Raw genomic sequence first — 23,614 nt, forward strand, 5'->3', positions numbered from 1 at the left:
TAGCTTTGTTGTTGTGCTTATATTTCCTAAAGGCTTAAGAATAAACATTTTAAAAATTTGAAATGATAATTCTGCGTGTAAGTCATTTTTAGAGTGAATCTTCATGGCAATCATAGCGTGCAAAGGGATAACAGTCACTAAGGTGAACACTGCACATTTTGCTGAATACTGCCTACATTTCCATATAGATAACATCAAGTAGCACTTCTGGAATTATCGCTAGTATAGTCTCTCTTTAAAGCTGCATCATATCAAAGTTTGGCTCTGACATAAGAAACTTAGGTCCAGTCTTAGCCATTAGAACTCAGTTAAGGGTTCTAAACAACATCTTCTTTGTTATTTTTCCCCTGAGGGACCCTACACTTGGAAAGAGCTTTATTTTAGGGGAAAAATAGTTCATTTCTCCTAATTTTTTTTTTAGTGTAACATTTCAAACATACCCGAGTGCAGAGAGAATGTATAATGAACCCCTAAGCACCTATCTCTGGCTTCAGTTATCAACATTTCAAGCAGTGTTTACATAAATGGCAGTTCATTTTCTATTTTTTAAAAGAAACTCATTGCATAACTGCCATTCAACATTTGAGATTTTAATAACCTGGGCAGTCTTTGCTCAGGTAATTGTTCAATTTCCATGAACACACTTAATGTAAAGGGCACTCCTTACCACTTGCTCCTGGGGAAGAAAGATGCCTGACTCTGTCTTCCATGCCACCATAATCTTGCACTGCTTCTCTAAGTCTAAAGTCTTAACAGCATCACAGTTTTCATATTATAATTATTGGGGTATGATTAACAGTGTCATTTTAGTTTCAGATGGGCAACATAGTAATGTAATAGTTCTAGAGATTACTTGGTGCTCACCACAGTGAGTCTAGTCATCACCTGTAACCAAACATCATTTCTATAATCTTATTGATCATATTCCCTTTGGTGTACCTTTCATGTCCATGACTCATTTATTTTGGAACTGGAAGTTTGTACCTTTTCTTTCTTATCTATTTCACCCATGATCCCACCCACCTACCTATTGGCTACCACGTGTTTATGTCCTGTATTTAAGAGCCTGTTTTTGTTTTGTTTTTTGTTTCTTTGTCTCTTTTTTCTTTGTTCATTTGTCTTGTTTCTTTAATTTCACATATGGGTGAAATCTTACAGTATTTATTTTTCACTGTCTGACTTATTTGACTTATTATACCCTCAAGTTCTATTCATGTTGTTGCAAATGGTAAAATCACATTCTTTTTTATGGCTGAGTAATATTCCTCTGTGTGCTGTGTGTTTGTGTGTGTGTGTCTGTGTGTGTGTGTCTGTGTGTATCACCTCTTCTTTATCCATTCATCTGTCAATGGACATTTGGGTTGTTTCCACATGGCTGTGGTAAATAATGTTGCAATAAACACTGGAGTGCGTATATCTTTTTGAATTAGTTTAGTTTTGTTATGTTTTCTTTGAGTAAATACCTAGTAGTGGAATTACAGGATCATATGGTATTTCTATTTTTAATTTTTTGAGGAAGCTCCACACTATTTTCCACAATAGTTTGCATTCCCACCAACACGGGGCTCCTTTTTCTCCACATCCTCATCAATACTTGTCATTTCGTATCTTTTTGATTCCTGCTATTCTGACAGGTGTAAAGTTCTATCTCATTGTTATTTTGATTTACATGTCCCTGATGATTAGTGATAGTGAACATTTTCCTGCTCATTTTTAATTGGATTATTATTGCTTTTATGGAGGAGTTGAGTGGTAACAGTTCTTTATATATTTTGGATATTAACCTCTTATCGGAGATGTCATTTTCAAATATCTTCCCCATTCAGTAGGTTGCTTTTTTGCTTTGCTGTTGGTTTCCTTCACTGTGGAAAAGCTCTTTATTTTGAGGTAGTCTCAATAGTTTATTTTTGTTTTTTGTTTCCCATGCCTCAGGAGACATTTCTAGAAAAATGTTTTTGTGGCTGATGTCAAAGAGGTTACTGCCTATTTTTTTTTTTCTTCTAGGACTTTTGTGGTTTCAAGTCTCCCATTTAGGTCTTTAATCCATTTTGAGTTCATTTATGTGTGTGGTGTAAGAAAGTGACCCACCTTTCTCCTTTTGCACATAGTTGTACAGTTTTCCCAGCACCGTTTGTTGAGAGACTGTCTTTCATATTGTATATTCTTGCCTCCTTTATCACAGATTAATTGGCCATATAAACGTGGTTTATTTCTGGGCTCTCTGTTCTGTTCCACAGGTCTGTGTGTCTAATTTTGTGCCCGTACCATACTGTTTTGATTATTATAGCTCTATTGTGTATCTTGAAACCTAGAATTGTGATACCTCCAGCTTTGTTCTTTTTTGTCAAGATTGCTTTGACTCTTTGGGATGTTTCTGGCTCCATACAAATTGCAGCATTATTTATTCTAGTTCTATGAAAGATGCTGCTCGTATTTTGATACAGATTGCATTGAATCTATGGATTGTTTTAGGTAGAATAAACATGTTAACAAAACTGGTTCTTCTAATCCATGAGCATGCCATAGCTTCCTATTAATGGCATCAAGTTTTGAAATGGTTCCAGACTATTGAAACCACCTCCCTCTTTGGAGAGCTTGTTTCCAAAACTGTACTTAGCAAATTTTGACTTGCAGACAGCTATTTTTTTTTTATTCAATGCATTTATTTTAAAATTAAGGTTTTTTTTTTAAAGTCTTAGTTCATCATAGGCTCACCACTCTTACTTAACATTCAATGCCTCACACTCCCCTGTTTAAAGCTTCCTTGTTTTAGTCTGTGAAAGTAAAGCTGAATTTAGAAATTATCAGCTACCTGATTTAGGTAAAAAGAGAAATAAAAATGGCAATTTTGCAAATCCAAATGTTGAGTTTTTCCCAAACAATTATTAGTACACATAATCCAATGAATAGTTTCCATACCCATTCTCTACTCTACAAGAAATATAAAAACAGAATTCAGACTATCTCATTAGTGTATGTGTAGACTCTGTCCTGAGTTGTTAATAGATGTTATCTAGGGAGTTTTTTCTATAGCTAAGAAAGGAATGGGTTAAACTAAGTTAAATTGCTTTACAACAGAGTTCCCCAATCCTATATAGTACTCATTTCTGTTGTGAACTTTCAAAGGGGAATTTCTGAAACTTATTTAAACATGAAACTCTATTCCCCTCACCCTTGGCATTCTTGTTTTTTTGGTTTGTTTTGTTTTTATTCAAATTCTAGTTAACATACAGTATAATATTAGGTCCAGGTGTCCAATAAAGTGATTCAACATATCCATACAACACCTGCTACTCATCACATCAAATGCACTCCTTAATCTCCCTCATCTATTTTACCCATCCCCCCACCCACTTCCCCTCTGGTAACCGTAAGTTTGTTCTCTATACTTATGAGTCTGTTTCTTGGTTTGCCTCTCTCTTTCTTTTTTTCCATTTGTTTCTTTTGTTTTTTAAATTCCACATATGAGTGAAATCGTATGGTATTTGTCTTTCTTTAACCACTTATTTCACTTAGCATAATACTCTCTAGCTCCATCCATCTCATTGCAAATGGTAAGATCACATTCTTTTTTAAGCCTGAGTAATATTCCATTGTATGTATATACCATTCCTTTTTTATCCATTCATCTCTTGATGGACATATGGGCTCTTTCCAGATTTTGGCTGTGGTGTACATTGCTTCTATAAACACTGGGATGCATGTGCCCCTTTGAACCAGACTCTCCATCTCTTAAATTTAAGGGATTGTCTTGGAGGTGATTCTCATACTTTAGCATGCATCGGGATCACCTGAGGGGCGTGTTGAAACTCAGGTTTTTTGCCACTACCCCCAGAGTTTCTGATTCTCTAGGTCAAGGTTGGGTCCCCAAATCTGCATTTCTAACAAGTTCCTAAAGGATGCTGCTTGTCAGGGGTAGCACTTTGAGAACCACTAGATCAGATCATCTCTAATATCCCTTTCAAGTCTAAAATCTGATTCACTTGTATATGGCATTGTTTTATCTTGACAAGATAGAAATCAGGATATAAAATGGGATATTAGTTTCATTAGTTCATTAGTATAGGTCATTAAAATAAACCATATAAGAATAGAAAAATTGCATTAGCTACTCTGCCATTAGCCAACAAATTAAAATATTAAACTCTAGGTCCTTAATTCATAGAAAAAAGAGTAAGGAAATGAACATTTATCAAGAATATATTAATTAAAGGGATTTTTTTTTTGCCAACAATAACCTTATAGCAACCTTTAGAATGTGTTTAAATTTTAAAGATGAGAAAACTGAGGCTTACAGAAGATGTAATGACCTAATGCCATACAGCTAGCAGGTGGAGGAGACAGATGTTGAATCTCTAAAGTCCATGTTCTTTCCACTTGCCAAACTGACTCATAAAACAAGCATATCACATCACTGCTTTCCCTGTCACACTTACGTGAAAACAAAATAGTCCATTTCACCAATGCAGCCAAGAATTCAATTATGTTTAAATTATTTTAATCACTAAAAAGTGAACTTTTAAGAAAAAAAAATGGGATTCTTTAGTGTGGTCAGTATTAACTTCTATAGCCAGAGACTGAATTTATTCCTGGTACTATAACATCCAACTATTAGAGATACGAGGTCAGAAATGGTATCTAAGAGTTCAGCTTCACATTTGTCTTCCCTGGATCTATGGTGCACATGAAAAAAAAAAAATGCTTAATAAATATTTGGTGGATAAGTGAACATGACTGGAAGTGTCATTATCCAAAACGATTCCAGGAACAAAGGCATGAAAGAATTCTAAATGGTATAATCTGTGTTGTATAGATAAAAAATTATAAAAGGGCAGTAGCATTATTCTTAAAATGCCAAACAAATTGTTTCTCTTGTTACTTGGTTGGGGGAGAGGCTGGAAGTAGGCTCTGGACCAGATTTTGTGGGCACCAAGCCCTGTGGGATACTTTACATTCATTATATGTGAGGCTTTGTAAATGTTGAGTCTAGGGCTTGCATCCTAATTACCATTATGTCTGGTATTAATGGAAATGTATGCTTCAACCCTGAGAATTATCAGGGTAATAAGCATCCCATCCCCAACATCTTCCTCCCTATATGAGGTAGATTAAGTCTTTAAAGAGAAGCACTTAGTGCCCCCAGAAAAGAAAGCACCATATAGTGTCCCTGATGTTAAGAAAAAGTTTATTTTCCTTGAATGGGTTCCTTACAAGGAGCAGTTGCCCATCCCTGATCACCACATTCCCTCCCCTTTCAGAGCACACAGATAGGAAATAACATAAGCTATTGCTCTTCTCAGATGCAGTATTATTTGCTGCTCATATGGTCTCTGCTGAATCCAGCTCTGGGTTTGCTCCTGTACAGAGGGTTCCAGTCCACTGAGGAAGGCAGCTTGGGGTCCCCAAATTGGCCTAAACTCCATGAGCAAGGTTGCTGAGGCATGTGATGGAATGAGCCTTGCCAAGCTGTTTCTGTATCTCTTGGGGAGCTGCTAAAATGAAGCATTGCCTTTGAAGAGAATCTTCCAAAGGAAGTAGCTTTGCCATCAATGAATTTGTACTCCTCTTCCTGCAAAGTGAGGAAAAACAGCTCATCCATAGCCATGACTGGAGAGCAAGGAAGAGTTGGTGCTCAGCAAAACAGCCCCACAGTATGTGAGGTTCCATCTGGTTATGGCAGGCATCTCAAGTTCTATGCACATGGGATGTCAGATGTTATTGAGTTAATTCTTCCGTAGATTAAGTGCCTTATCAATTACTTAAATATAGCAATTTAGAAGTCTCTTTCATGAAAAGGTGAATTTTCATCACCCTGCCGTGGTGCATGCCTGTAGTCCCATTTTTGGGGGAGGCTGTGGCAAAAGGATGGGTTGAGCCCAGGAGTTCTGAGCTGCAGTGAACTGTGCCCATTGGGTCTGCTAAATTTGGCATCAATATGGTGACCTCTCAGGAGTAAGAAACCCCAGGTTGTTTAAGGAGGGTTGAGATGGTCTAGGTTGACAACAGAGCAGGTCAAAACTCCCATACCGATCAATAAAGGAGCAGATTCTCACATGCTGCCACTCATCATCTATATATTTTAATGCTTATGAATATTTCCATATAATTAATACTGTAAATGGTAAGTGCTGTAATTTCCTTTGACCTATGTTGCCATTATATACATTACTTGATCAGTGCTCTCAATGAATCATTTTATACACACGTATTTAGTTAATTGGTTATTTTTTTTCCTGCCTGTGTTTATGTGTAATATACTCTATAAGGGGAAGGAAATCAGCCTGCTTGCAGCTGAGTCTGGTAAAAGAGCAATTAGGGCCTATCAGAACAAACAGCTGTCAATAATGGGTTCTGAATTAAAATTACTAGCAAAGAAAGGAATCTAGACATCTGCAGGAAATGTGAAAATATTTTTATAACCTAATAGCTGAGATCTGGACAGGGGTATCACTGAGTTTTCCCAGCTGTACCTGCAATGTATTTTGTAATATTCCCAGACTGAAAGAACACCGAAATTCATTGCATAAACTAGGCTGCATTTTTTAAATGTTAGCTGCCTTTGAACAGTGTATATTTTGATTTCATGTAATCAGCATGAAAACTTTCTATTTCAAACTATTTTGCTGTGCCCCTAGTCATAAAAAGTAACTTAAAAATAGTTCTGTTATCTTTGTATTGTGTCTTTCCAATCAGGGTTCTGCTGCTTGGATATTTTTCTTTCTGTCTTTGGAAAAATATTTTTGGGTCTTATTACACGGTATCTGATTTGCTCATATTGGGGTTGTTTACCACAAAAAAACTTGCAAAGTGGGTTTTTGGCATCTGAGTTTTATTACAAGATAATTCCATATATGTACAGGTATCTGGAGATAGTAAATTATTTTTTTCTTAAAAAAAAAAGAACATATGTTTTTCAGAGCAAACTTCACAATCTCCTTTTTGCATTAAATTTTTAACGTGGTTAGTTCAAAAAGTCTATGTGAATGACAGGTCAGAATTTTTATTTTAAAGGTCACTATTTTTTCAAGATTTAATTTTTTTATTTATTTGAGAGAAAGAAAGAGAGAGAGAGAGAGATTGAGCTCGGGCGGGGGTGGGGGGGAGAAGTCTCTCCACTAAGCAGCGAGCCCCTGGGCCTCAATCCCAGGACCTTGGGATCATGACCTGAGCTGAGGGCAGATACTTAACTGACTCAGCCACCCAGGCACCCCAAGATTTTGTTTTTAAATTTATATATATATATATATATATATATATATATATATATATACATACACACACACACACACACACACACATATACATACACACACACACACATGAGCATAGATAATTAGTGTATTTGATACATTTTTTGCACCTATTTACTTATAAAAATATGAGAAGAGTATTATCTCTGCCCATGGACTGGCAGCAACAGGAACATTTTGGAGCTTGTTAGAAATGCAGTCTTGATTTCTACTCCACACCTACTGAAGTGGAGTCTCTAGGGCAGAACTCAGGAATCTCTTTTTTAACACTGAAGGAATGTGTGCATTGATGCCTGGTGGTACATTGCCTGGTGCTTGATAGATAGAAGAGGAATCTCTCATTTTGTATTTATTGAATGAATTATTGAATATTTTCATCTTTCTGTTGTCACAGTCTTGTGACCATGTTCCCCATCTTCTGATATGACCTTTCAGAAGAGGCAAACCCTGCGTTCTCTACTCCCTTCATCCAATATGACCAGTATATCATTCTAAATACACTTAATAGTCATTTGCATTAATTAAGTACTCATCGTGTATGAATACTGTGCTTATGGAAAGTCATCCATCTATCTGGAACAGATAGAGTTGACATCAGTATAACTAGTTAATATATAGCCAGGTACACAAAAATCTATTTTGACACTGCTTCAAAAGCCACTTAATGCATTTCACTTGGGGCAGTTGAATGGAACAGGGGATCTAATGTTTCATGATTAAAGGACAGTTACAGGCACAGTATGTCTCTTTTAGACCAACATTCTTGCAAGCCTAAATTGATAGAATCATGGACTTAAGGTCCATCGGAGAGCTCTAAGGAAGATTGTTTCCAATAAACCACCCCTACCCCCTTCTGGAAGCATGAATCTGGGAAAGAGGAGACGTAGACCTAAGCCTCAGGTCTCAGCTCTGCTCTAACAGTCACAAGATCTTGGTCAAATTCTTAACCCTCTCCAGGTCTCAGGTTCCTCCTTTTAAAAAAAATCCAAGTAAGCAGACAAATTTGAAGAGGTAAGGAGAAGTACTGATGCAGTAATTCAGAAACCTGTGAATTTAAAAAGCCAGATCAGATCCATGGGGACACAGCACAAAGGCCTGCTGGGGGCCTGCAGGGAGTTATAAAGAAGTGAGGCAGGCCCTGTATGAGACAGTAGGTAGTGAGACTGAGATTCTTACTGCCTTACAAAAGAAACTTGTGGGCATCCAACAAAAGGACCCAAGGGAAAGGACCAAACTAAACATAGAGACACCAATTTGTAACCCCTGATTTAGATCCTTTAAAACTGTTGGACAATTTATGTCTAAATGAACATACTAACATCTTTGAAAAGGAAAAACTAAAACCCTGAAAACTTGCCCTTATGGGAAAACATTGACATATTTCCCAAAATGATTGAAATAAAGTTGCTGAAGTTCAATTGCTGAAGTTTGATACCTTAGAGTTTCCTTCCCCTGACTTTTCTCTTTGATTCTGCTTAAGCTGAGTCAGGAATAAGGGCATTTATGTTGCTATGGTAAACCCGCTCATTCACTGAACAGGTTTTACACATTGTAGTTGACATGACTGTAACTTTCTTTGGGTTGAGCAGTATACAGCCTATGCAGCTTTACTTGGCAGGCCTGGTAAATGGTTGAATCCACTTTCAAAATGTAGATAATTTTGTGTCATTATGAAAATAATTGAGAATATGAGCTGAACTGATAGGCCATTTACAAAGAAAATCTCTGTGAAGATGATATAGTTCCATATTCTTCCATAGCATCATTCAGTTGACCTCATTCAGATTCAAGTCAATTACCAATTATTGGGGCCAGCTGAATAGGTTTCTACCTGTGCCCAGTGGTCTCCTCAATCCATCTGTAAAATAAGACCTGCTATGGCATATTCAGGGTTCTTCAGATAAACATATTAGCCTTCTAATTTATCTTGAGCACCACATTATAAGAATAATAGGGAATGTGTTTGGCAGATAATGTTGAGACAGAGCCAAAATCATACAGAAGTCTTTGGAGGATTTTTGTTTGAGTCAACATAATTGAAAGAAAAAAAAATATGATTTGGCCCATATGAATTTTTTTGTAGACTCTTTTTAAGAAGGCCCCCTCAGGCCATGATGGAAAAATAAAATGTCCTAATGTGATCTGGCTAGGTTATCCTTGATCTCTCAGTATTCTATACTAAGATACTTTTCATGTCAGTTTCTCTGTGCTTAGCTTCTGTTGCTTCTCTGTTGATGAAGTATGAACTTCTGATCACTGGAGGATGCCACCCAAGAGGGCAAGACACTTTTTTTTTCCTAGAGTGACAAGGTTCTAGGTTATCTCATCCTAACTTTTATTTATTCGAACTCATTACTAAGCATTCTCTTCTCTATGCTGTCTTCTCTATTGTTCTGTTTTCTGAAACCCACACCTTAAAATCCTGTGCCAGATGGCAGAACCAAATCCTGGTTGTAAGTAGTTGCCAACATTGCCCAGACTTCTCCTGAGAATCCATCTCTGGGCAATATTCCTGAGCTAGAGCTGATAGGATTCTACCTTTAGGATCTCTATCTCTTCTCTATCTCTTTAAGATCTCAATTGTGTATTGATCTTTAATATCGTTATAATGGCAACTTTTATTCATTATTTTATATTACTTAATTCCAATATTGCATGATTATGTTGTCCTTTTTTAGAAAATAAACAAAAGAAAATTTGAGTGGCTCAGCCGATTAAACATCTGACTCTTGATTTCAGCTCAGGTCATGATCTCAGGGTCGTGACATGGAGCCCCACACTGGGCTCCATGCTGGGTGTGAAGCCTGCTTAAGATTCGCTCTCCTTCTCCCTCTGTCTCCTCCCCCACATGCTTGCTTGTTCTCTCTCTTTAAAAAAAAAAAAAATAAAATAATGAAATGAAATTTAATCTAAAAAATTGAGCACTTCAACTAAGGTAAAAGTATCCCCTTATAACACCAAAACCAATACCAGTCTCCACTAAGAGGTAACTTTTGTAATAATTTGTATATCTTTGCAGATCGAGTCCTATACATCAACATATATGCATATAAAAATATGTAATCTTGTTGTATAGTCTTTTTAAAAAATAAGAATGGCATCATGATGTGCCTGTTGGTCTGCAACATAGTTAGGTGGGCTAAATAGTGTCTTGGACAATTTTTTGTTGTTGTTGTTAACATGTGGATTTACCTTTTTTTTACTGGTATTCCTGGTATTTATATAATTTAACCATTTCCTTAGTCATAGTAATTGTTTTACATAATTAATTTATTATTTCAAATAATGTTGCAATGAAAATCCCTTCCTAAGATTCTCTTAGGAAGAATATGTGTACATATGCCTCAGTGACAGATTTCTATAAATAGAGGTGTTGTGTCAAAGAATATATGCACTTGAATTTTAATGAACACCAAAATTGCCCCCTCCAACAACTATAAAACCTAGGCTTTTAGTCTGTGTTTAATAGCATGGAAAAATTTAATTGACAATTTGTTCAAAATATTTATTTTTATTTTATAATATATAAGAGTAAATCAAGCAGATGAATATTTATGTCAAAGGAATTGGCATAATTTCTCTGGTCATTCAAGGTAAAAGAGATGCCAGAGAATGTGATACAAAAATACTTCTGGGTCAGTTTTTTGTAGAAAGCGCTAAATACTCTGGAGTTTCCCAGTATAATTGAATGTTAAGTTAAATCTTAATTTTTAACTAATAAATGAAGGAAGAGTTTTACAAGGACAGCCATATCAAAATCACATTACAGTTATAGAAGGACAGTCATCTGACTAATCTTGCAAACATCGGTCATAAAACTCAATCCATTCTCTCATAGGTGTCCTTTCTTGTGTTTTTGCAGTTGGTAAATGCCATTTTTGTTGCAGCCGAACTGTAATATCCAATCTAATTATGAGCTGATATATGTACAAAATGCTCATCAAGATTTCTGGTTCATATTTTACTGACTTTGCATCTAACTAAATGATCTGTAAAATCTCCTAATTCTACTTTTTTTTTTTTTTTTGCCAGATCATTGAAGTATCAGTAAAGGGTCAGCATTAACACTCCACCAGATTAATCAGAAAAGCCAACTTTTAAGCACATCCCCAGAATGATTTTAGTACAAAACAGCCCCCTTATGCCTCTTAATGTTTTCCTTTTGCACATTACTACCGTATCGCATCACGGGACATTAAGCATATTTCAACTCATGGGACTAACTCAATCATGTTTTTAGAAATTGAAAACAAATGTTGTAACTGGATGAATGATAATATTGAAGTAATAACAATTTCCTAGTAGGCGTACTTGCTCAATGGGTTGCATAGTATTTCAGCTTATAAATAATGGAATGTCTATCACTGACTGAAACAGTTTTTGTTGTTGTTGTTGTTGTTGTTCTTGCTATTGTTTTTAAGGCAAAATTTTGTCAATAATTTGGTTTGCTTTGGTGGCATCATTGTCCTCACTGGAAGGCAGCTCAGAAAGTTGGATTTACTTCAGGGGATACAGGAACCAACCTGATGCTAGACTTGATTTAACAGTGCTGTCCTCTTCCCTTTTTGCAGGAATGTTCTGTAACATAATAAATGTACTGAATTGTACTGGCCTCAGCTTGAAGCACGGGGTTATGTACTTTTTTTTTTTAAAGATATTTAGAAAAATCTGTCTCTATGCTTGGCAACTACTCCGACAGAAAACAGATAAAAATAAGGGTGGTTTATCAGTTTTGCTGTTCTTATCATGTTTCAGGTTGAAGGCTGTTGAAATGATGAAAAACAAACAGCACTAAATAGGGTTCCATCATTATTGCTGCTATGGGGAGCTGAGTTTTTCAGGATCAAAGAAAAATGCATTTGCTTTTAGAACTACAATCCTTCATTTTGAGAGGTGCACTGCACTCAGATACTGATGGGTGAAAAATAGAGCAAATTGGAGAAGGAAGTAAAATATGTGCTGTTGTGGAAACGTGGAAATTCAAACAAAAGTAGGCTGGTGTACTTCTAAAAGCTCTGAATTTCCGGCGTTCAGTTTCTTAAGAAAAAAGTGGTGCCTGCAGTTTGTTGTTTCTGAGCAACTGGAGCAGAGCATAAACACAGGTTGCTTCCATCTAATCAAATTTTAAGAACTCCCTTTATTTCTGTAAACATGTATCAAAGTAGTATTCCCACACCAGGGGACTTTGAGGAATGTTCCTGTGTATGTCATTGATCCAAAAGAAACAACTTCATATTTTTAAACTTATATTTTTAAAAATTTGCGACTCAAGTTGAAGACTTCCTATTTCCCTGGCATGGAAATTACCATGAAAAACTGTCAAACACAGTAGAGACAAGGAAGCTGTTGCTCTTCCCTCAAGGAGATTATTAATTGACATAAAGATAATAATGAGGTAAGGCAGTTGCTGATAGAGAAGTTTACATTTCCACAGAGACCCAAGAAGGAGTAAACCAGGGGAGAGTCTTGGTCAAGGATATGGCATGTGAGAGGAGTCTTGAAGGAAGGTAGATATCAACACGTAGACCTGATACAGAGGAGGAAGGGCCTGCATAAACAAAGGCCCAGAGCTAAGAAAGCTTTACATATGTCTTAATTAGCCTGGAGCTGGGGACATCCATGACTCTTACAATGAAAGTATTTCCCGAGTTTTAACGCAGTTTTAACTAGGTAAAAGCAAATAAACATTCTCAGGTAGACAAAGCATCAGGAATTATACTACATTATTCAAAGACATATTCCAGCAAACAAATAGATGTATCAGAGAAAAAAAACAAAAAACAAAAAAACAAAAACAACTCAAAGAGTTGGTGATGCTATTATCCCGCAAATATTTACTGAGTGCCTACCATGTGCTGAGACATCAGCGAGGTGGTAAGTGAAATGAACAGAAGATTCTATCATCATGGAGATTACAGTTTAGCAGGAGAATTGGGTACTAAATACTCCTATGAGTAAATACATAATTATAAATTTCAACAACTGTTGTGAGGTACATGTCTATCATGCTGGCAAAGCACTTATAAAGAATTTCAATTGATTTAAATTGATACCTGTTATGGACTGAATTGTGTCCCCTCAAAATTCATATGTTGAAGGCCTTACCCTCCCTCCCCCAGTGTAACTGTATTTGGAGATAGAGCTCTCTCTCTCTCTGCCCATGCACAGGGAAACACCACGTCAAGACACAACTAAAAGGTTGCTATCTTAAGCCAAGAGGAGAGGTCTCACCAGAAACCAACCCTGATAGCAACTTAAGCTTAGACTTCTGGCCTCCTAAACTTACAGAAAATAAATTTCTGTTTTTTAAGGCATCCAGCCCTAGAGGACACACACAATATCTAAAGGACAAAGAATGGTTTATTGATTGAAGAAGGAAAAGATTTCTAGGAGAGAATATCCCAAGAAAAGGCCCTGGCATGGAAAATAGCTTAGCCTATTTGAGTAACTAAATGAGAGCTAGGATGGCCGAAAGGCAGCGTGGAGAAAAAGGGCAGATTCCACATATTTATTTTCCATTTTAAGTGTTGTTTATATGGGGCACCTGGGTGGCTCAGTGGGTTAAAGCCTCTACCTTCAGCTCAGGTCATGATCTCAGGGTCCTGGGATCGAGCCCCGCATCAGGCTCTTTGCTCAGCAGGGAGACTGCTTCCCCCTCTCTCTCTCCCTGCCTCTCTGCCTACTTGTGATCTCTCTGTCAAATAAATAAATAAAATCTTTTTTTTTTAAAGTGTTGTTTTAAACATTTTTATTAAAGGTATAACTGTATTAACAGTAATTCTCTAAAATAACTGTTTTACTTATATAAAGTTCTCTGATGTCTCTTCTTATTCTTATAAAGATATCAGTCTAACTGGGTAAGGGCCTCACCATTATTACCTTATTTAGCCTTATTACCTCCCTGAGGACCCTGTCACCAAATATAGTCACGTTGAGGGGTAAGGCTTCTACATATGGATTTTGAGAGGACACAATTCAGTCTATAACAGGTATCAGTTTAAATGACATTTCCTCAAAAGTACTCAGCCAGCATGATGTATATTTACCTCATAGCAGTGGTTGGGGATTTAAAATTACCTACTTATTCATATGATTACTTACTGTCTAATTCTCCTGCTAAACTGTAATCTCTAAGGATTCTGTCGGTTTTGCTTACCACTTCCCCGAAGTCTTAGCACGTGGTAGGCACTCAGTAAATATTTGTGGGATAAATATTTGAGTCTTACAAGAGTATGTGGATGGAAAAACAAAGTAAGGAGCACTTTCCTGCCTGTCCCTGGCTGGTGGGCATGGATGAATCAGGACAGCCAGTGTGTGCTGGTAATGTGTAACAACCAGCTCTGTGAGGGGAAAACAAGTTTTTGCTAGTTTCCTTGGTGAAAGTCCTCCCACCATATCTGATTTCAAGATACAAATGTGACATCACTGAATGCAAAACTTGGGAGAGATGTTCAGTAGTACACCATTATATAATAGTTTCAGCTCAAGAGCATACATGAAAAGTAATTAAGAAGCACTGTGTTTTAGTATACCTTTATTTTAAATATATTTAATTAAGTAAAATTTCTGAGAATTTAACAATTGGCTTTTCCAGCTCCAGCACACCATTGATGAATAGTTGAATAAAATTTGTAGAGGTTGAAAGCACAGGAATTTATAATTTATTATCACGCAGGGCAGGAGGAAAAAACAATCCAAACTGATTCTTAAATTTTAGACCTGAATAGTAAGGAAAGAGAGAGAGGGAATAGCAGATTTGAGCAGAGAAGATGCCGATTAATCTTGGAATCTATTTATTTTTAGAGAAACTTCGGGGCAACTTGAAATATAGGTCTCCACTTATGCTCAGTGAAAGGTCTATCGCTTTAGGAATCTTTTTTTTTTTTTTTTTTTTTTTTTAAGATTATTGTTGAATCATGAGGGGGAATGAGAGAAAGGAGGACAGAACTTTGGGGACATTATCTACATTTTGAAAGCTGGCTGAGGTGTGTGAATTAGAACAAAAGATACAAATGGAAAAATCCAAAGCATGAGGCTAATCAGTACAGACATTAAACAGAAAAAAACATGGCTCACCAAGGTACAATCTAAAGGGATGCCAGTAGGTTTCTGAAGATGGCTTTTAGAGTTTGGTCTTGGTTTTCCACTTGTTAGAAATTCTACCCTGTCATGGAGTCAATGGAACCATTCCAGGTGAATCACAGTCCCTCTTGGCTCAATTCACAGGCTGCATGTTCCGCATGGTTTTGTACTGAAGGTCCCTATTTCCCTACTTTCGACCACAAGGGAAGTATCTGTTGTATCCCATATTCAGTGGCACAGAAACCAAGGGAAAAAAAAAGCTTTTCAAGGAACTTGCATTCAGGATTATTGAACACTGCTAAAAGGGTGTTCTAGAGGGGTGGGCCACAAGAAAGGTGTTTTTCTGTTTTGTTTTGTTTTCTTTTCTTTTCTTTTTCTTTTTCTTTTTTTTCTGATCCAACTGGCAGAAAATAATAGGAAGCAAAGATAGTGCCATGGAATGTGGTACTAACGTTTAGCACTGCACAGCCTCCATTTGAGTCCCTTTTTGGCCATTTACCATTAGGTAGAGGACTGGAGGGCAGCTTCCAAATGTTATAAATCATAGAAGGGAAAAGGGAACTGATAGACCTTTGCTGAATGCCTCCCGGGAACCAAGCACTATGGTGGGAAGGAGCTTTACTGCCATCTCGTTTACCATGACAATATATGGGAAAGCAGAAAGTTATTCCAGTGTAACGTATTATTTATTGGAAATAGGAGGATAGAGGGGAGAACAGCTTGAGGGGGTAGATTAAAGCAAGATTTTGAAAGCCTAATCTCAAACAATCCTGCAGTGATTTTATCATAATTTTCTCAGCATCAACACTACCTATGCCTTTTGTCAGCTTCAGAGGTATAATTTTAAAATGCAGTTTGTACCTACAAAGTAACTGTTTCTTCCTCTATGTTTGGAAAACACTCTGTATGGTTAATTCAGCCTTAAGCCTTAAGACTTAAAGACTATTGTGATTTAAGAAAAACGGGAAAGCAAGGAAGAAGTTAAAAGTGATTTTTCTCAAATGCCCCCAGCTGTTGATATCTGGAAAAAGTACCTTTTTACTTCAAGCTAAGAGACACCTCTAATATTTAAAACTCCTAAGAACTCTTCCTCCTAAAGAAGAGGTAACGCATTAGTTAAAAGGGTCAGCTCCTTCCTTATCTTACATATAAGATTGGACAGTTAATAGTATTTTGAATTTTGGGGAGAAAAAAATGGGTTTTGCTTAAGGCATACCCTATCTTCTTTCTTTTCTCTCCACAGTTTGTAATTTAGACTCAGACATATATTTTTTTTTTCTCTCATTACCACCATGAAGAGGTTGCTACTGTTTGAAACTAGTCATTCCTATTAATTTTCCAAGATTCTGTGATATCTTTCTCTCTGAATATAAATCTATGCATCATCCAGACATTTGAGAGTGGTCCTTGATGTGTATTTTGGGGAAATATCCTGCCATTATCTAGAACTGACTTAATATTTAGGGCTCAGTTATAAGGCTTATGGAATGGTTTCCACTATAAAGAACTGCATGAAGCTGTATCCAGTTAGAAACAATGCACAATTAGGATGAAAACAACTAAGAAAAACAATATAGAAAAGGAGAAAAAGGTATTACTCATAGTCTTAGAACCTCCTCATTGTAGGAGGTTACCTCCGTTCTCCAGATTGTCTTACTCTTTCTTTTAATTGCACTGTGATAGCAGATCAGAAGACCAAGACATGGAGGCCACTCAAAGCATTTTCTGGTCTCCCAACCCAGCACTGTGGAGCAGTCTTCAGGCATTCTCTGCACAGTTCTGAGCTTTTTGTCAAATGTGGGATTTCTTTCACTAACTGAAGAGTCCTGCTTCCTCAGTGGGCTTACTGAACATGGATGGCTGCTCATTGCATAAGAGCTCTGATGCCAATCCTGACTTATTTTTTTATTTTACAAACATTATTGAGCACCGACTGCATGCTTGGTGCAAGGCACACAAAGGCAATAGAAAATATAGTTTCTGTAACGCACCATGATTTGTGGATGGCAGACCCACCAGGTTAATTAATAATGTGATGTAACTGAGACTGTACTGGGGTGATATTTGACACTGTACTTAAGTGATCAGGAACAGAGGATGATTAATCCTGCCTGGGGCAGGGGAGGAAGTAGGGGGATGGAGAATGACAGGAAAAATTTGCCCTCTCATAGGTTTATTAGTAGAACAAACTAGATAAAATGGGACTTTGTGGACCTCTCTAATCGTGTGCTAACAAATAGTTCTGTCACTTCAAAGACTGTCTCAATGGGCTTTTGCATTCCATCTCAATGGCATGTCACTTTGTGGAAGCTAGATTTGATCTGTACTGCTCAGTAGTTAAATGAAGGTATTATTTGTTACAAAATGCTTATTTAACCACCTTGTGGACACTTGGCACTAGAGAAATTGCCACTTCAGTTGTGTCAGGCACCCTAGTGCTCACTAAACGCATTCATTTGGACTTCTGGTACATTCCTTGTTCAAGTGCCTCACTAAGCCAATGGAAAGTTTCTCATGTAACTCCCAAAGCCAACAGTCTGACTGCAAAAGCCATTGTTTCTCTTTTGCTATTCTAGCCTCCTCAGTTGCCCCGTCCTTCCTACCCTCCCAAGTCGTGGTTCAAATGCCACATCATCCACAGAACTGACACCTCCTTAGTCTCTCTCTCTCTTTCTCTCTTTTTTGTCTTTTAGTATAAATGGTTAAGTAACCTTTTATTTCACTGACAGATGCTAAGCTCTTAAAGGCATGATGTAAGTCATCGTTAATGTTGTATTCCCTATGCTACTTAACAAAGTGCCGTTCATTGAATAAAGAGAAGGACAGGGTGCCTGGGTGGCTCAGTGGATTAAAGCCTCTGCTTTCGGCTCAGGTCATGATCCCAGGGTCCTGGGATTGAGCCCCGCATTGGGCTCTCTGCTCGGCAGGGAGCCTGCTTCCTCCTCTCTCTATGCCTGCCTCTCTGCCTACTTGTGATCTCTGTCTGTCAAATAAATAAATAAATTCTAAAAAAAGAGAGAGAGAGAGAGAGAGAGAGAGAGAGAAGGACGTGTCAGTGGACAGATGGATAAATAAATAACCACATAGATACAGAAATGACAGGAAACAGTGGCATGTAGCTAATGAAGGAGACTGTCTGTTGCTTAGTGTCTGTGGTGGTGATGGATACCTATTCCTGTTGATTACATGTTTCCCAGCCAGGTAAATATCCATGATCAAGAGGAGAAAAATAGGGTGCCTGGGTGGCTCAGTGGGTTAAAGCCTCTGCCTTCAGCTCAGGTCATGATCTCAGGGTCCTGAGATCAAGGCCCGCATCGGGCTCCCTGCTCACTAGGGAACCTGCTTCCCTCCCTCTCCCTCTGCCTGCCTCTCTGCTTGCTTGTGATCTCTGTCAGATAAATAAATAAAATCTTAAAAAAAAAAAAAAGACGAGAAAAATATGTTGGATTCAACCATACTTGAGACATAAACAGACTCACTCTAAAGAGTTTGATAAGAGACAAACAAGGCTTACATAGAGATTTAAGAAAACAGATGTTTTATTTTGCCAGTATTCTTTTCAACACTTGAGGAAATTCCAATTTTTCAACCATCTGACTCTCTAATCCAGTTCAGTAAATTAGATTGTCTCCTTGGACCAGCAGATCTTGTCTTTGGGTTTTGCTCACTCTCTCACCTTTTCGTCTTTGAATTGGTTTCCACCAACTGGAAAATGATCCATAAGTCCCAAAGTAATGGAGTTTAAAAAATACCTCAGAGGATCTTCAGTAACAAAGACTAAGGTTTTTATTTTCCCACACAGAATACTTGAATTTCACCTGGAATTTCAAAATACATTCGACTCTGGAGGAGAAGAGAGTAAAAACAAAAAGCACACCTACTCTTTAGTGATTATATTTTTAGTAGGAATTTATTTTCATTGTAAATACCCTGCACCTTTTTCAGTGTGTAACATTTTAATATTTTAATTATCTATTTCCCACTAAGTTGATTTTAAAACTTCCTTGCTGGGTTTTAGAATATGAACTGTTTCAGATTGAGTGATTTTCTAATTTTTATTTCACAAATTGAAGTGAAATAGATGGAGAAGTTTTACAAAAAGATAAAGCCTAATTAGATCTTAACCAATTTTTAAAATATCTTCTAATATAAACAACTTAAGTGTTTGTGTTTTTTAACAGTTTCAAAATAATGTCTACTTTGTATTATATGATCATGGACCACAGTATTTTTGGATTTAATTTTTTATGTTTTGAAACCAAATTAATTTTACTTGGTATTTGATTCCCTATCTTCTGGTTATAGTGACTTGGTAATACTTTTTACTTTAGAGTGCTCCAAAATAATCCCAACAGATAGTTGAAAAGAATTAATGGGTTTAAAACCCGCTTAGTGAGAATTGAAATAATTTTTTATGTTTTGGTGTTCTGATAGATTTATTTGGACTTCTCTTTTCTCTTTGTTTTTCTTGTAGTGCGGGAGTTGGCCGGACTGGTTGTTTCATCGTAATAGATGCCATGTTAGAAAGAATAAAGCATGAAAAAACTGTAGATATTTATGGCCATGTAACTTTAATGAGAGCCCAGAGGAATTACATGGTTCAAACAGAAGACCAATACATCTTTATCCATGATGCACTGTTAGAAGCAGTGACTTGTGGAAATACCGAAGTGCCAGCTAGAAACTTGTATGCCTACATTCAGAAGCTGACACAAATAGAAGCAGGAGAGAATGTCACAGGAATGGAGCTTGAATTTAAGGTATGATATTGGATGTGATGTGGTAATTCAGGAGCAAGTCATTCTGGGATTGTCTTTGAGTTGTGGCTTCACTTTCTTAACCTTTCAAATTCTGAAGTTACAAGATTCACTTGACCTTCTCAAGTGTCTGACTATAAAACACTTTCTTCCTCTTTCCCTTTTCTGTTCTTTGCTTCCTAACAATACCTCGTATTGTACCATAATTTAAATTGAGAGATCCTACTCTCAGAACGTATTTAAAAATTTGGTAAACTATATGGAATCATTAGGTAGAAGTGAAAAGCAATGCAATTTGAAGAGTCCTTTGCTTTAAACATAAGCTTTATATCTAAAGAGGAAATCTTGAATACGTTGCATCTGACCATAGGCTAAAATTATCTTTGTCAGATTTTTTTCTTTTGTTTTATTCAACAGCGTCTAGCCAGCTCTAAAGCTCACACCTCAAGATTCATCAGTGCCAATCTTCCATGTAATAAATTCAAAAATCGCCTTGTTAATATTATGCCATATGAATCTACGAGGGTATGCCTGCAGCCTATCAGAGGGGTAGAAGGATCTGATTACATCAATGCCAGTTTTATTGATGGATACAGGTATATACTCTTGCTCCCCTGACAGTCCAAAGCCTTGATATTTACATGTGCCCTAGTTTCACAGCCAGAATGAATTTCATCTCAATTCAAAGCATCTTTTTTCTGCATAGGTCAGCATTCAGACCCTTTGTTTTTTTATTATTTTTGGTAGGAGTAAGAAGCAGTCATGGAATCTTTAATCTGGCCTTTTGCACTCTTCCTTCAGAAATCAATGGGTTACAGGGGCACCTGTGTGGCTCAGTAGGTTAAAGCCTCTGCCTTTGGCTCAGGTCATGATCTTAGGGTCCTGAGATCAAGTCCCACATCAGGCTCTCTGCTCAGTGGCGAGCCTGCTTCCCCCTCTTTTTCTCTACCTGTCTCTCTGCGCACTTGTGATCTCTGTCTGTCAAATAAATAAATAAAATCTTAAAAATAAAAAGAAATCATTGGGTTATGGAAGGTCTTAATGAAGAAGCTGTTTTACACCGTATTTCATAATTTTAATAGATTGTGTAAAGTCATATCTATAAAATTAAACCATACCACTGTTTCTTAAGTGACTTGTATGATATATGAAACTGAGCTATTAGGGTTGCACTAAAATTTAAATAATAATGATAAAGACATACATCATAATATTAACAAAGCAATTCCTTTTGCAGAGCCCCCAAAATGTAAATATTCTCATTTGTTTACACAATCTTAATGGACATTTACTGTAATTGCCCTGATAATATGTTTTTAGTTTTCATTACTGGGTGATGTTTATGTACCAAATGTGAACCTTTGCGTGTTCTCTGATTATTTTAACATGCTACTTTTATTCTCTGTAATACAGACAACAGAAAGCCTACATCGCTACCCAGGGCCCCTTGGCAGAGACCACCGAAGATTTCTGGCGGATGCTCTGGGAACACAATTCCACCATTGTTGTGATGCTCACCAAGCTGCGTGAGATGGGCAGAGTAAGTGTCTTCTCATAAGACATTTACTCCATGAAGAAATGATGATTTAGTCTTAATAACCTAGGGGCCAGCATCACTTCTTAGAAATGTAGAGTTCTCCAGACACCTTATGGACCATTCATTACTCTTTTGTTGGTTTTTAACTTGCAAAGCCACATCAAGTTCATTAATTTGTGCGTTTTGAAGAAAGAGCTGGTATTTTGTTTCCAGTGCGACACGATCATAGGAGCAAAGAAGCAGATGTCCCTGTTTGACATCGGTCCCAACTCTCAGCATAATCTTTTTTCCTTCCACCCTGGACAAGCTGGAGTTTCATGAGCAAATGTCTCATCATTTCTCTGTGTGAAGAAACTTGACTTTCTTTCACTCATGAAGCAAATTCTTACCTGCCCACCCTCCACCCCATATTGGATAGTGTGTTAGAAAGTTACATAGTTTTTCCAAGAATATAATCTGGTCATCTCAGATCTACTTTTTGAAAGTGATTATTCTGAAAAATACATAAAATAGTATTAGAGATACCTAAGGACTTACCACTTAGATTCAATAGATGTAAGCATTTTATTCTATTGGTTTAAGATATTTTCTTTCTCTCTTCCTTGCATAAATGTGGAAATGGGTCTAAAGCTCCTCATTTAAAGTGAATAAAGACAGCAACAAATGCCAAACTAGGAAAGTAACCTGACTATTCTGAATATTCATAGTTGATTCTCTGCTTTAGCCAGATCATTAATACTTCTTGGGCTCCAGTTTCCTCAGCTGACAAGGGAGAGTGGACCAGATCAATATAGAGGTTTCCTTATGCATTCACACTTGATGGTCCTATTCATTCCATAACACAGTGATGCAAGTCTGCTCTGGTAGTGCAATACATGATTGATAGGGCCAGCATTATATCCAAGGACCAATGTTAGTATTTGGAGAACTTGTAGGTATGAAGACACGTGCCCTATCAAAGCATTTAATTCAATTGATGTGTATTAATAAGCTACTGTGTGTAAGTACTGTGCTTGATGCCATAAGCAAATATTAAACCATATGATTTTCCTATTCTCAAGGAACTTTTTGGTTTCAAAGAGAAAATTGTGTCACATGTAATTGGAATGGCCTTGAATTTTGAACTTTCATTGAGAGAAAGAAATTAAATATATAGATTGATAGATGACAGATAAAAATTTATTGGTAGTTTATATAGTTTGACATTAATCTTCTCTCCTTTTAGGAGAAATGTCACCAATACTGGCCAGCAGAACGATCTGCAAGATACCAGTACTTTGTTGTAGATCCCATGGCTGAGTACAACATGCCACAGTATATCCTAAGAGAATTCAAGGTCACAGATGCCAGGGTAAGCTGACCAATCTTAAGTTCTTAACCATTAGCTGAAAAGCTTTGGGAGAAATATTTACCAAGTGATCATATTGCCAAAGTGAAAAGAAATAACTGATCTTGGAGGACTGTTTTGTTTTTTAATGTAAGAGTAACTTTTCCTCTGTCTGGCAAGTGTTCTCACAAACCCAGGGTTGGCTTCCATTCAAACATAACATCTGGCAGCCCAACTTTGGGGATATACTTGGTAAGTGTGTGTCCTGGGAAGCATTTACTGATTGGTTGGCTATGCTTACATTCACTTTCTCAGCTCATTCTCTTTGTTGCTTTTTGACTTCTTCATTACTTGAGGCTGTAAATATGTTGTTGTTTTGCAAAGCCCTTTAGGTCATGTGGGCTTGGAGGTTAATTTGGTATGATTTTAAAACTGCCGAGCAAATGGCATTCTTTAGAAGACTCTGACAAGCTTTGCACATTCTAATTTGATTCCTGGCATGGTTTATTCCTCAGTGTGCTAATGTGTCTGTCCATGAGAGCTGTGCACCCATGACCCTTGTTGGCTAATTTTCATTCTGCATTTCTTATCTAGATTGCTGAGTCCAAGGTTCAGCCCTGATGTAAGATGTTCTATGCATAAACTTTAATATCCTTGCCTT

The 23,614-nt window shown here is 37.0% G+C and overlaps 1 protein-coding gene across 48 annotated transcripts in view; it reads left to right on the forward strand.

Moving 5' to 3' along the window:
- The window catches only part of PTPRD (protein tyrosine phosphatase receptor type D), a 408,131-nt gene that overhangs the window by 373,557 nt on the left and 10,960 nt on the right, over positions 1–23,614 (forward strand). For all 48 annotated transcript variants that reach the window (XM_032845508.1, XM_032845526.1, XM_032845509.1 and 45 more), the window contains 4 exons: positions 19,807–20,092; positions 20,507–20,685; positions 21,503–21,629; positions 22,852–22,977. In XM_032845508.1, coding sequence (XP_032701399.1) covers positions 19,807–20,092; positions 20,507–20,685; positions 21,503–21,629; positions 22,852–22,977 — 718 coding nt within the window. The remainder of the gene's footprint in view (positions 1–19,806; positions 20,093–20,506; positions 20,686–21,502; positions 21,630–22,851; positions 22,978–23,614) is intronic.

This window comes from Lontra canadensis, unplaced genomic scaffold (assembly GCF_010015895.1).
Source record: "Lontra canadensis isolate GAN:19392208 unplaced genomic scaffold, GSC_riverotter_1.0 scaffold165, whole genome shotgun sequence".
Classification (NCBI taxonomy): domain Eukaryota; kingdom Metazoa; phylum Chordata; class Mammalia; order Carnivora; family Mustelidae; genus Lontra; species Lontra canadensis.